The sequence below is a fragment of the Rutilus rutilus genome (assembly GCF_951802725.1).
Source record: "Rutilus rutilus genome assembly, chromosome: 2".
NCBI lineage: Eukaryota > Metazoa > Chordata > Actinopteri > Cypriniformes > Leuciscidae > Rutilus > Rutilus rutilus.
Genome location: NC_140210.1, coordinates 30,574,778 through 30,589,990, shown reverse-complemented (window position 1 = coordinate 30,589,990; position 15,213 = coordinate 30,574,778). Strand labels below are relative to the sequence as shown.

At 36.9% G+C, this 15,213-nt stretch overlaps 2 protein-coding genes across 2 annotated transcripts in view; both read left to right on the top strand.

Moving 5' to 3' along the window:
• The window catches only part of pibf1 (progesterone immunomodulatory binding factor 1), a gene marked incomplete at its 5' end in the record, with an annotated part of 46,166 nt that extends 44,362 nt beyond the window's left edge, over positions 1-1,804 (top strand). Inside the window, 2 exons of the mRNA XM_084396928.1 lie at positions 1,139-1,303; positions 1,575-1,804. Of these exons, the coding sequence (XP_084253054.1) occupies positions 1,139-1,303; positions 1,575-1,628 (219 nt within the window). The 3' untranslated portion in view covers positions 1,629-1,804. The remainder of the gene's footprint in view (positions 1-1,138; positions 1,304-1,574) is intronic.
• A 1,479-nt stretch (positions 1,805-3,283) lies between these two features.
• On the top strand, positions 3,284-11,487 carry klf5a (Kruppel like factor 5a). Its single transcript, XM_084396962.1, has 4 exons — positions 3,284-3,593; positions 6,336-7,221; positions 8,640-8,699; positions 11,144-11,487. The coding sequence occupies exons 1-4, from the start codon at positions 3,444-3,446 to the stop codon at positions 11,320-11,322; spliced, it is 1,275 nt and encodes a 424-aa protein (XP_084253088.1). The 5' UTR covers positions 3,284-3,443; the 3' UTR covers positions 11,323-11,487.
• The last annotated feature ends 3,726 nt before the right edge of the window (positions 11,488-15,213 follow it).

Here is a 15,213-nt window from a genome sequence, read left to right as displayed (position 1 = left end):
CAAATGAATCGGAAATCTCCGCACAAAATAGCTTACTTCCGCGTTTATTATTATTATTATTTTATAAATAAAAGTTATTTATTATTCTCGCTCATGTCATTCCAAAGAGAGAGTTTTTGTTGGAGCTCCTTTCCATACAATGACACTGACCATGTCTGTCATGCTCCAGTAAGGAAAAAATGTGCCATAAAAGGTCTATATACTGTTAGTAGTCTGTATTGAGGCCGGTTCACACTAAGAACGATAAAGATAAAGTTCTAAAAATCGTTTTAAATATAAAAGAAGCAGTCCACACCACAACTATACCGATGACGGCACAGTGAAACTATATGTCGGAATCACTTTCAGAACAATTTTTCCAGCAGATGAACGATAAAAACATTAACACAGAATGCATCCTGCTTTAAAGAGCTCATGCATTTAAAGCGGCATACGACGAAACCGCAGCGCGAGCTTATAGTACAGAACAATATCGTTCGCTAATATAGTTATCTTTATAGTTATTGTTCTTTGTGTGAATGGGCCTTTACTCCTAATATCTGTCAATCTCCAAGTCTGTTTTTCTGCACTATATTTATGTTTATATATTATAGCCTATATTTACACTTGTAAGGGGTAGTAAAATTTCAGAACTTCAGCAGAGGGGAAGATTTTCAGTCAATGATGACTCAAATTTCTATTTATGATACATTTTTAAATTGTTATTTTGCTTCAGAAGACTTGTGCATAGGTTGCTTGGGCTACTTTTATGGTGTTTTATTTTGTTTGTCCTTGTTTGGAGTTTTACAGATATTATTATTACTATAAACTGTTGTGGGGGGGGGGGGTGGTATGTTCACTCGTATGTTTTTCCTTTTGTGAAAACATACGAGTGAAAAACAGTGTTTTGAATGACATGAGGATGTGGATGTTATGGAATCTTGACATTCAGCATCAGGACACGTTGGATGTTTGTGTTAGCGGTTTTAGTTTTAATTGCCCTTACATAAGGGCAACAGCACTGCTGGCACAACAAGACTCCTGTCAAAAGCTGCTGGTTCTTTCTTGCCTGTTATGAAGGGGAAGCAAACTAACAATATTCTGGGAAGGAGCTCTTTAACCTTCAGGCTTCCACTGATTTGTTCTTATCCTGTTGCAGGAACTTTCCGTCATGAAGCAAGTCCTTATTAGCATGCGCTCACAGCAGCACGGTGGACATCTGCCTCTCGAGACCGATGGTACGGGGACCGCAGTTCACAGACCCAAACCTTTAAAAAGCACAGATGAGGAGCAATACAACTATGGGCCCAAACCCACAGTGTTTGTAAGTTTTACTTGTCTATCCACGATATGAAGAGAGCCTTTCAAACAGCATTTTAGGACAAATAGTATCTTCTCTGGGAACCAAAAAGGTACACATTTTAAAGTTATTTTGAACAGCTGATACCTTTTGTTTTATTGAGCCTGCTATGTGGGCTGATATTTACTTTCACATTTACTTTTACAAGTTTAATAAAATGTTTTACTCAAAGCAAAGTCCAAAGAAATGGTCAATGATATTTAACACTGCTGTTTTTTTTCTTTTCTTTTAACAGACCAATAAAGAAGTCCCAGAATGGTATAGAAAACCCAAACGGAAAACCAAGTAGGGACTTGTTCAACTCGTTTAAGAGTTTAAGGATGCTCCATGTCATGCAATCACTGATAAAAGTCTGTTTAAGTTTAAGACCTATTACATAACTAGTTACACAGGTTTGTTGTGTAGTCATTGTGAACCTAAAACTATGATTTTTTTTTAATGGTAATAAATCATATGATGTTGTCCAATAGGTGTGTGAATGTTTTTATTGAATTTATTGAATTTTATTTTTATTTAAAAAAAGTATATCAGGTTGTTTAAACAACAGTATCTGCATATAAGCATTTTTAATCTCTATACCCTGTAAAATAGCTCAGTAGAATGTATTATTTGATGGTAATAAATCTGTATCCTTCTGTTTTGATTCGTAAAACGCGAGACACTGTTGATAAAAATAGAGGAGCGCGTGCATACCTTAATCGCAGCAGCATTGCACACTTATTTGTGTCATCTTAATGTTACGCACCACAGGCTCGAATGTCCAACAAGAACAGCAGTAGCAGTGAGCTGCATGTTATTGATGCATTTCATTGATTCAGTCTGCTTGAGATGGATATTTTTATTTGCCGTGTTGGTACTTTTAAATTTGAAATTATGGTAAATATTTAATGTACTTAGGGATCATATACTGTTTGTAAATAAGCCTTGTTTCCCAGCTTTATAAACGGGAAGCGCTGGCAGACACATCTTGGTAGCATTTGTACCTCGTTCAGGATTCCAGTTCCATTAACGATTATTTTAGTGCTTTAGTATTTGAAGAAAAAAAAAAAAAAAATCTTATTGCATGTACCTTAACAGTCGTTTGCTAAATAATGAGATCTTTTCAGATTAACAAGCCAGATATTGGCTTATTAAATCAGAAATAAATGTAACAGTTCCTCCACAAAATAGAGAAACTTATTAGAGATTACATAATGTCGGCGAATGTGGACCTGGATGCATTAATTAAAATACAAAACAAGTCAAAATGTGAAAACATTAATTCATTCATTTTCGTTGAATAGCTCTTATTATAGCAAATGTTATAAAAGTGGCCTATCTTTAAATAGACGTCATCTAAGTACAACATAATGATATTTGTGTTCTTTACGCGCGTAACTGATTCACAAATCCAGAAAGTGTTTTGATTCACTAAAAGAACCGGCTCATAAGATTCGAGAATCAGATTACACTGACCACGACGTATGTTGTTGAATCATTTAAAAGAACCGGTTCACAAGAGTCATTCGTTCGTGAATTGACTGAATAAGAAGCGTTTTACTTGCTATGAACTCTTCACTGGCTTCTCTGTTATAGTTTTTAACAGAACTAAGTGAAAAAAAAATGTTTTCATCACAAAATGAAGTTTGAATTAACTTGTAAAAATAATAAATAGGCTAGCCGACAATGCGAACACATTATCGCTGTTAGTCAGTAAAAAGGCTACTAGTGAGTTTTATATTAGCCTTATTCTGCACTACCGTCATTATTTAAATGCGAAGGGGCAATTACGTAGGGCTGGACATATTTAACTCCGGCTGTTTTGACGGGCTTGTTCCGCTGTTACAGTATCAGCAGTAGTAAAGGTGTAGCCGTCTCACTTTCTCAGTCCCTGACAGAGTCCGGCCCCGCCCTTTCAGCGATTATAGGCTACATATATCCCGGAGCTCCAGGAACGGAGCGAAGCAAAACGGGATATTACTACCGAAAGCGCGCACGCATACACGCACGGGTGTCATTCCATGCACCATACACTCACTTCCCCTTCCTCGACGTCTATCAAAACACATTTTGCGGACGTTCTCTCCGTCACATCCACGGGTTTATTGCCGCTACGCTTCTAACGATGAGCGCTGCGCTCGCACCGGGACAAGATGACTTTCTCTCGCTTCTCAAACCCTCACTATCCGACGGCTTTCAGGAGGACTCCTCTCTGTTTTCCTTTGAAGCCAAGAATCCCGATACGGAAAGGGGCTTATCAAACGACTATTGTCAGGTAAATTGTTTCTATCAGTTCTCTGAATGGTGCTCTCGAAGACTGTATGATTCAATAAATTAAAGATCATATGCCTCAGTTGTGTGAAAGGTGGGCCATTGTAGATGATGCGGCATGCTGCACGCCTGCAGTCCCATCAGCATCATGCCCCATTAAATGCGTTCAGCGATGTGCGATCCTTTCATTTAAAGGAACTTTTCTGTTCCAGGTAGGCTACATTTCTTTTAAAACAAAATGTTGTTTTTGTTTTTTAAATAAATAATTAGATTAAAATAGACGTAAAGTTCGTTTTAACGATAGCTGAAATGTTGGATTTTCAGATGCTTAGAAATTAATCATTTTAATTTTGTCCCTCATCTAGATTTTTTTTAAACCTCACATCATTCAATACACGCAGGACAATTTTACTTTGCACTTTACCATGATAACTTAAAACATACTTCAATGTATTAGTCAATTGTGTGTGCAATTTCATTTTTTATATAACAACCTATAACTTAAATTACATTAAACTGTTTAAAAAAAATAGTCGAACCTGATATAACATAAAAAAGTTGAAAATTGCTCAACTTATTTTGATGAGTTAAAGCAATTTACGCAATGTCAGTGTAATAGAATGTTGTTGTTTTTTCTCTCCTAAATGCTTTATCGTTTACACCATATCAGGCAGAGTTCCGATTTCAAGATCAGAAATTGATTTTAATAAGAATTGTTTAAACACGTTCTGCGTTGAGCTTTGTCATTTCCAAAGTAGGCTATGTTGTTATTTGAAAGTTGGTTGACTTCTAGATAGCTTCGCGAGTTCAGTGCTTAGCCCGTGTTCTCCAAACAGTAGCATTAAAAACATTACCATAGCCGTCATTACTGTCCCACATAGCATAAGACTAGTTTGAAGAATCGTCGTTGTTCAAGATTTCAAATCCAAAGCGTCCTCAGTTGTATAATCTGTCATTATGCACTTCAAATGAATTTGGTGGTGTTTTTTGGGGGGTTTCCCCGTGTCTGTAATGCAGGGGAGAGTCTGGGCTGGGTCGGATAGCGCACAGGCTCATGTCAGTTGCTTGCAGTTGGTTTCTTGGCTACCGAACCGTCAACAACTGACTCCCCTCCCTCCTTCCTCACCCACGCGCGCTGCTCTCGCGCTCCGAACTCAAACTTCCCAGCAACGCCGAGCCTCAATCTGAAAACTTGTGAAAGAGATACATGTCCGGCGAACAGCTGGAAGATCTAAATCCAGAAATAGCTATGCGTAGCAGCCGCGTAAAGAGCACTTAAAGAGCTCTGGCATTCCGAGTATATGTATGTATGTGTGTGTGAGAGTGTTTTTTTTTCTTCTCGTGTTTATTCCTCTATAGATGTTACATTTAGGAGGGAGTAATGAATGAGTCTTAATTGATTATTTTGTGCTGATTACGGTTTTATGATAATTGGTTGGCATTTATTTGGAAAGGCTGAGCATTCTCTCCAGCATGCTTTCCACCTGTCAGCAAAGTCTGTTTTGAGCTTGTGGTATGAGCGCTGTTTTACAGTCTTAGGTGGAATGTAGCAGAGACATATCGAAGAAGACTTGATAAATGCTTTACCTCTGACTGCTCCATACAGCAACACAATCGCTTCGTGCTCTCAATATATACTTGATCAAAGATCAGGTGTTAAAACATCAAGTCCTGATTTTTAGGTCTCACATCTTCAAAGATTTTGCAGGTAAAATGTTTAAAATTGGTGGTAGGCCTATCTCATGATGTAGGTAATGCTGTTATAGCCTACTATATAATACAATGGTAATTTAGATGAATTGAGGTTTTACACCAAATTTACTTAAAATTTGCTCACACACAAAAAAAAAAAAATGTAAATTATTTATTATTAATTGATAAGATTTAAAAACTGGGAAAAGTGACCGGTTAATCGGCCAGCAGACATCATTATCGGTTACCTCAAAATATCAATAATAAATTGGTTCATCACTTGATGTACATGACGTATTTCGCTTTACCTGATCCAACATGCTTGCCTGTTCACATTACATATTGATATTCATGTTCCTAAATAATTGTAGGTCTTTTTATTATTATACATTCTAGATTAATTGACTGTTAGCTAACTTGTTGTGTTAGCAAGTCCAATGCTTATCCTGTTTTCTCCAAATACAAAAAAAAAAAAAAGCCATTACCATTACTCATTACTGTCGCACATAACATATTGAAGAATCATAATTGTTCAAGATTTCAAGTAGTCAAACTGTCCTCAATTGAAGAGGAAGGAAATAAATATCCGTCAAAAACTCCGCCTGGCCGATAAATTGGTTTGTCGGTTTATTTTTACTTGTTCCAACATGCTTTTCTATTCATATGAGGGACAATTATATATATTTCATAACACCGATTTGCAAATAATCACATGTGTGCTGGAGAATAAATGCTAAAATGTGTTTTCTATTATAAGTAAATATTGAGTAGTCCATATATTTTTACTCCAAGCCAATTTGTCATAGCTGAGTAAGCAGGCAGGTTGGCATTGTTATAAGAGTAAGTGAATATTTGCATTCTTGCAAGCTTTTCTAAAATGGTATGTATAGTGTCTGTGCTTGTGCAGTCCCAGGAGATGCTGCCAGCTTTGCTGACAGAAGCAGCGTATGCAATATTCCAGTAGTTATTATTCGGAAATCTGTTTACCTTGTTTGCATTTAATGGCCCTTACAACTGCATTTACAATTTGATGCTTCTCTCTTTTGCTCTCTAGGCTAAATTAGAGATGGATAAATACCTGTCTCCACAACCTATGGCTCTCCCCGACTTAAAGAAGTCAAGACGAGAGAGTATCTCTGTAATGGACCAGTTTTTCGGAGACGACCACTGTTCCCCCTACAGCATCAACATGAATGTCTTCCTGCCCGACATTGCGTATCTAAGAACGGGCTTGTGCCGGCCGGCACGGCCTTCGGTCCATAGCCAGGTCAAAACTGAACCCGTGGCGGCACGTTTCTCTCATCCAGAGTGTCCAGCGAGCGCGACCGGCCCTCCGTCCACGTTACCAGATTTCACCAGCATCTTTAACGCAAATTCCACTTCAGGCTCTGGAATGGACACCATGGACGATAACACCGGGGTTTTTGTCAAGCAGGAGATGCAAGGCTTTGACATCCCTCAGGATGGGCCACTCTTCCAGCTCCTCAACTCAGAGCTGGACGTCTCCCATCAAGCCGATTCTCACGCTCACTCTGTGCCCTCACAGATGCCTACTTTCCACGACCTGCACTTAGCGACCCAACAGACTGCTTCCAAACCATACTGTGGCATGTCCTCTGCCGGGTACCATCTCGGCCCAGGTCACTTCGTCCATCCTCAGGGTCAGGCTCACTCGCAGCTCAAAATGCCCTATCTTCCCCCTACGCCTCCCAGTTCAGAACCTGGCAGTCCTGACAGACAGAAGGAACTGCTTCACAATCTGACACCACCACCATCTTACGCCGCCACTATCGCCTCCAAAATGGCTGTCCATGCGCCCGGTCACCCAACCCCCACCCCCACACGACCTTCCGCGACCAACGGGTCCATGCCTGTCCGTTACAACCGAAGGACAAACCCAGACCTCGAGAAGAGACGGATACACCACTGTGATTTTCCAGGTACAGAGAATAAACAAATAGTTTCAATTGAACTTAAATGAATCATGTTGAGCTAAAAAAGCATAATAGCCAAATTCACAAGATGCTGTTGTGTTTTCCGGAGCACAACGCTGCTTTCTACTGTGCTTTCTTACTCGCGCTTGAATCCACTGTTAAATAATTCAGAGACGGGCAAAGCCTTTTAACCAGTGCTCAAAATGAATGCCAAAGAGTTGACGTCAGGCTAATTGTTATTGAATCCTGTTGCATCAAATTGACTGGGCAAATTGTAAAACAGACAAGCCTCACAGTGCCATTAATAGTGCATTTACACTAAGAAGCTGCATGTCTGATATGACGTGCTTCGCAATTAAGAACCCATCACTGCTTTTCTTCACTGAGTGGGGTTTTACTGCTAACGACATGAGATGGGCTTTGGATTCCTAATTGGAAAAGAAAGCATACTGAAACCAAAGAACAGGATGCTCTTGTTTGTGACTGTGGTGATGAGTGAACCAACTGATTTTGTGTTGGTGACTTAAAATATTAAATTGCTCTCTTGTCGTACTTCAGACATTAAAATGCCGTTGTTTGGTTTGTAATGTATAACTGAAATATTTAATCATTTTAATATTGTTTCAATGTTCTTTTTTTTCTCCCAGCATTTTTATATCTCAAAACATTAAAACAATCTTGTCATTCTGTTTATGCATCAAGCATAATAACTGCATTATTTTATTATATTTGCCCCGTTTTCACAGACAAGGTTTAAGCTTATAGTCTCAGTTTAAAATGCATGTTTTAACTGAAAGTAACTTGTACTGACATATTTTAAGATATTAAAATCTTTTATTTTACCATTGTTTTGTCTCAAGATGCACACCAGTAATGTTTTTTTTTTTTCTTGTTTTTTTTTTTTCTAAGGCACATTTATAAAAGCTACTTAAATGCCATAATTAAACTAAAGCATAATCCTGGCTTGATCTAAACCCTGTCTGTGAAACCAGGACTTGATCATTTTAATTGTTTTAATAACATTTAATTTTTTTCATCATAAATAGCCTCCCAACATTTTTTTTTATACTTATAATTTAAATATTTAACAACTTATAATTTTTTTAATCAATAGCCTCCCAAGATTTTTTATCACTCAAAAGATCAATGCAATCAAAATAATTGCATTGCTTTTTAATACTTATAAATGATCATTTAAATATTTAATGTATAATTATTTTCATAATGAATAATATTTTTATTAATAGCCTCACAACCATTTTTAAAAATGATTAAAATACTCCTGTCATACTGTATATGCATCAGATATAATAATTGCATTAAAAGTTATTTAAATATTTAATCATTTATAATTATTTTATAAATACTCAACACACAAATGTTTTATACTGTTGTGAGTAACCAAAGCTGTTATATGTTTTTAGGTTGTAAGAAAGTTTACACCAAGTCGTCCCACCTGAAAGCTCACTTGAGGACACACACTGGTAAGAGTTCTCCAATTAAAAATGGTTTTATTTATGCTCGATAAAGCTGCCCTCCTATTTTGGCACTTTACTGTCATGTTGCTGGGCAGAAGTGCGTTGCTGGCATGCACATGCGTTCATTCTTGCACGATGCCTGAAAGCTATCCTGCGCCGCTTCCTAATATGAGATTGCACCAAAACCATGCCCAAATACATCAGCAGGAACAGCCTTTTCTACTTCCTTTTCCATATTTAATTTTAACGTCCAATATTTGAATGACCTCCTGGCAAAATTTGAATATATCAGGAGTACGTTTAAAAATGTCATTGTTCAGCGTTGCTCTCTCTCTCTCTCTCTCTCTCTCTCTATAAAAATATATTTGGAGACACACATTTAGTATCCGGATGGAAGTAAACAGAAGAGCAGACCTCATTTGACCCAGAGGAGTGAATCTGAATATTCATGCATTCCAGAACGTGGCCTTTGGCATGTGAACTTAATAAACTGATAAAGTATACTTATCAGGCCATCAAAAGTTTGTAGATTTTTATGTCACCAAGTCCTGAGCTTAATTACTTGCTCTTACTGCCTGTAAAGCACTATTACGATAAGATAACAACACCCACTCTTTTCTATAAGTCTTGACATGGCATGATTTAGTCTTTTGACAGACAGTGTTGCTGTATTCGAATAAACAACATGTCAAAATGAGATTTATAATTACAGTGCAGGTGCTACTTTCAAATTCATAATGATATTTTTATAGATAATAGGCGGGTCAGTTTAACAATGCCTACATTTTCTGTACACAATATACGCAATATTGCTTAAAACAAATACACACACACACACACACAATAAAAAGAAAATACAAAGTTTATTAAATAAAATAGAAGTTTACCAAATTCAATGGAAATGTTTCACTCTTACAATACTGTTTTAAAGTTTGCAGTCTATAAGATTTAAAAAAAAATAAGTCTCTTATACTCACAAAGGCTGCATTTATATGTTTAAAAATACAGTAAAAACAGTAATATAATGTATTAGTAAATGTGGAAATTAACATGAACTATGATTAATAAATGCTTTAGAAGTATTTTTCATTGTTAGGTCAATGGAACCTTATTGTAAAGTGTTACCGAAAACGTTTGTATCAATATAAATGTCTTTACTGTCACTTTTGTTCAATTGAATGCATCCCTGTTGAATAAAAGTATTAATTTGTTTTAAAAAAACAAACAAAAAGACACCATGTACAGATAACAACTCAAGATAAAACCCAATCCAACCAGTCCCTGGAGAGAAGAGATGGGCCTCAGGCAGACAACGCATGAGATGCCCAATCCAAACATGTCATTACAGGATCCCTGTTCAGGGCTCTCCTCACAAACGTTAAAGCTCAAGACAGGCACATGTCCTGACGTTTTGCTAGTTAATTGTTTTTGAGCGCCACACCTACTGCGTGTGTTTGAAACAGCTGAACTCGCAGTATCACTCTTTATAGTTCTTCGGCTCCCATTTTCTATTGCTATAGCCCAGATGAATGAAAACATGGTGATGACGTTTTCAGTGTGTTATCATTTGCACTGATATTTCAAATAATCTAACAATAATTTAATTACTTAAAGCACTTAATATTTACAATGCACAACTCAAAAACAATAATTGTCATAATTTATTCAGCGTCACGACTTTCCAAACTAGTATGCAGTTTTTTGTGTAACACAAAGAAGTGTTGTTTATTTTTTGACAGTCAATTTGGTCCAATGTTGTTTTGGACCCCATTGACTTTCATTGTATGGACAAAAAAAATATTTTCTTTTGTGTTCCGTAGAATAAAGTCAGTCAAGGTTTGGAACAACATGAGGATGAGTAACTGATCTCAAAATGTTCATTATCTTATACAAGGACACAAAATAAAGTCTTTAAATCTCACGTCATTCTTTAAGTCGTCTAAATATAAGATTCGCATTTCTTTTTTACCATCTGTCATCGACTATCCGAATTTCAAGCTTTGAGTGTTGAGCTGGCAGGATTTTCCGAAGGGATTAACAAACCGACTTGGTTTCTGGAGGAAGAAATAACCTTGTCATCTTTTGAAAAACACACTTTAAAACTTCTAAACCCGAGTTCGAGAAAGGCAAACACTGCGCTGCTATTTATGGCCGACTATGAGTTTAGTCTTGTCAGCCTCCACGGACATACCGAAATTCTGAAATACTTTAATCTTAGAGATCGAGTTAAGTGAAGTTTATTAGGTAGCTCCACACCTCTCAGTATATGTTTGTTATGGTTACTAGCAATGACAGACAGAGAAACGCTCCCCACACAGATTACTCATTTAGTATTACTAATGTATTCGTGAAAAGAAACCAGTTTTTTTACTGTGAATGAGTTTCTTCCGTGTTCTAGTGGTGAGTCCATGTGCTTAACGTTAACTTAACTTGATGTCCATTGTGTTCAGGTGAGAAGCCGTACAGGTGCACGTGGGAAGGCTGCGACTGGCGGTTCGCACGTTCCGATGAGCTGACGCGTCACTTCAGGAAGCACACCGGAGCCAAACCCTTCCAGTGCGCCGTGTGCAGCCGCAGCTTCTCTCGCTCCGATCATCTCGCCCTGCATATGAAGAGGCACCAGAATTAGACACAAACACACACTCACTGAAACAGACACATATGCTTATTATTATGCACATGAAGTGATAACAGAACAACTTATTTCTTTCTCTACGCCGCGACGAACCTTATAATGTTTAGGGTAATCTTCTCTCTGACCTGTCAAGAGTGTTGAGCTGTCGACTGTAAACTGAAAAAAAACAACTTTTGATATTGCCATGAAAGCCAATTTCTTGCGGTACCTTCAGATATATAACGCCCCGTTCCTTTTTCATCTCTCTTTCGGATGTATAGATCAAATTTCCTTTAAGACCCTCATTCTTGTACATGAGATCCTCTAATTGGATGATGAAACGTTTTTAAACGTAATGAAATGGATCTGTAAAATATACAGGATTCGTTCTTGTACATCTGCAAAGCACTAAGACACAACTCCCATTTTACTTTGCACTTGAATTAGACTGGAAATATGAATATCTATGTATGATAAATACTTTTAATATATATATATATCACTGGAATAGTTACTGCTCATACTGGGGATTCAAGTACACAGCCTATACTGCGATTCCCTCTTTTTAGTTGCTGAAGTATTTATAGCTTTGGATGATAATGTGCTGCTACTGAACAGCAATTATTTCATGAATTATTAAACAATGGTATAGAAAAGCAATGAGACGTGGAAAAGGGCTTTAGACAGCTGTGTGATTTGTACAGTCCCCTTTATACACACAGAAGCATGCCGACCGTTTGTTTTCCCACTGTCATTGATGCATAAGCTCATATGAATGTACCAGACCACAGTGACTGTTCTTTTGAAATAATGCCTTTGGATCACATTTCATCTTAAAGTGCCTTTTCATGTTTGTTTTTATCAGCAGCACATGCTACGACTTCTTGATCATCAAAAAACTAAAACAGTCTATTACCACAATTCGGCTGCCTTTCATAATTTAAAGACAGGGTTAAAGTATCATCTGGTTCATACTTGTAAAATCAATGTATTTATTGCATTGGCTTTGTGAAGTGGAATTTGACAAGTTTTGTGTAATTGAAATGCCTTAATGTAAATACTATGACATTTTATTGTAAATATTATTTTGATTTATTTTCCTTTTTTTGTTGTTGAAAAGGTAGGGCATCATATTGCTCTGGATTTTGGCTGTGTGACTATTTTTGTTTCTTTGAATTTTTTATATTTCACTTAAACTTATTTTGTAGATTATATTTCTAAATTGGTTGTCCTCATGACAAACATTTTGTGTCTACTGATTGAAATGAATTCTAATAAAATCAACTTCATAGTTTTTAATGGTTTTTACAAACTGAACTTCTCTTACACATTTTTTTTTTCTGTGTTAAATTTCTACAAAACTATAATAATGTGTGTCCAGGTGAGTTATTATTTATAGAGCTCCTAAAGGGACCTTTGCAAAAAAAAAAATATATATATATATATATATATTATACAGACTTTTGTGTGCGCACAAGAAACATTTGCGTTCATCTCATAATTACCGTAATAACTTTGAACTGTAAAACGCCTTCACGTGCTTGTAGAACTTGTAATTACAACGTGTAAACTGGTAATTTTCTGAGCGCTACGACTTGTACCACTGCAGATTTAAGATGTGTTCGACTTTAAGCAGTGCTTTCTCGTTAGCATGCAAAAAGTTGTAAATTTTTTTGATGTTTGCAGTCACTTTAGGGGCTCCATTACTACACTGGTGGAATAAAAAATCATCCTCCCTTAAAGCAGATAAACTGCATTTCTATAGTTTACACTGGTGTATGCCTAGGGTTTCCTGTTCACTCCCTTTAGAGTCACCATAAACTAGTTGACCAATTTCTATTTGTTGATGTTTCTAAGGTTCAAGAAAAAATACTACAAAGAAGTAAAGATAAAACTATCATCAAAGCAGAAATTTACGTTTCAAAGATCACTTGGACCCATGCCAAACACTTTGAATGTGCTCTTATCTGATAGTTGACATCGTAAAGGAACAATTTTCACAAATCAAACAAACCCTCAAGCTCTGAAAAAGAAAATTAATGGGAATTCCTTTTTATGTCAACAAATGTCAAAAATGAGAGCGATGTTGACAGCGCAATTACCTCAGTGTTATTTTTATATTGTCCAGTGCAACCCATTTCGAATTTGACATCTTTCTTTTGTGTCCCACAGAAGAAAGAAACTGGTTTGGACTAACACGAGTGTTAATAAATGATGACAGAATTTTCATTTTTGGGTGAACACACTATATATTAATTGATACTTGAATGTTATTCAGAGATTACAGATGGCATTAGTGACCCTAACAGTAATTCGATAGTAGAATTTGGTTGTAATTCAAGATTTCTATATGTAATATGGGCAAGACTGTTACTTAATAGCTGACGTGCAGCTCATGTTCAGGACAGATCCCACAAACATTACAAACTCCACATTACAGCCTTTCAAAATCAATCCTACTGTATCACTGGAATCTTAATGGTGTCGCTGCCAGAACAGATGATTGCTTTGCTCACAGGCTCATTGATCCCATGCAGAGTCCACTGTGACTACTGAAAACGTCCTATATCACTCAAACTGAACCTCTTCACAATAATTCTGGAATTAGTATGATTCCTAGAATGATCATTTTAATCTGATTCTCAACTGGTATTTGGTATAAAAAATGATCTGTAATGTTCAGATTCTCAGGCCCTGAAACTATCAGTGTGGATGGACATTTGTTGAACGCACTGTTTACTCTAAGAGGCATCGGCAGTTTCTTGGGGTGCAACCGAATTACAAGCTGCCAAAACGTTGGGGACCCCTGTGAGCAAAGAAACAATACAGCTTTTGATATGAGATCAGGAAACACCACTAAGGAAAATAAATGCTTTCATTGCTTTTAAAGAGAAGGGGATTTTCTCCCTCTCTTCTACATATGTTCTTAGTTTGATTCCTCGGACAAACCTCAGGCCCTGGACATAATGAACTTCAGATGTCAAAGACAGGCAAACAATGGAAGCTCCACTGGACCCAATCAGGAGGTTCTTCAGGGTTCCTCCTGAGAATTGTTACTCCTACAAGTCCTCTTCTCTCCTCCACTCTTTCTTCCTCTCCTGCCTCCCCCTTTCCGTAGCCTACATGGAGGTTTTAAACCCCCAGGGTGAACATTATTTCTCTAATGCATAGGGCCCCTAGTTTTTTCTTCACTTTCAGCCCTCAAAACATCATAAGCTGCACTTTCTCATAACCTGTCCGGTCCAGATCAATACAAATGAGTCTCCCTTTGCTGTAAACAAACAAAAGTGCCAAAGACAAAGGAAACAGCTTTATTTCTCACAGATTTGTACATTATGATATGGATAGTGCCAGACAGGGATAACATGGACTGGCATCGACCTTAAAAATAAAGGTTCTTTGTTGGAATTGATGGTTCCATGAATAACTTTTAACATTCATTGAGCCTTTCCGTTGCGCAAAAGGTTGTTCAGATTATTAAAATGTTATTTAAACTAAGGAAAACTGTTCACTGGAATGTTCTTTGGGGAACCAAAAATAGTTCAGTAACACTTTAGTTTAGGGTCCAATTCTCACTTTTAACTAGTTGCTTATTAGCATGCATATTACTAGGGTTTTGGCTGTTTATTCATTCTTATAAAGCACATATTAATGCCTTATTCTACGCTACAATATTCTACATACCATAATCCTACCCAATACATAAACTTAACAACTACCTTACAAACTATTAATAAGCAGTAATTAGGAATTTATTGAGGCAAAAGTCGTAGTTAATAGTGAGAATTTGACTATAATCTAAAATGTGACCAATGGTTCTTCTTTAACTACGAAAAACCCCTTTTGGAGCTTTTATTTTTGAGAGTGTATAATCAAGTTAGCATAAAATATCCCAACACTAAGCCT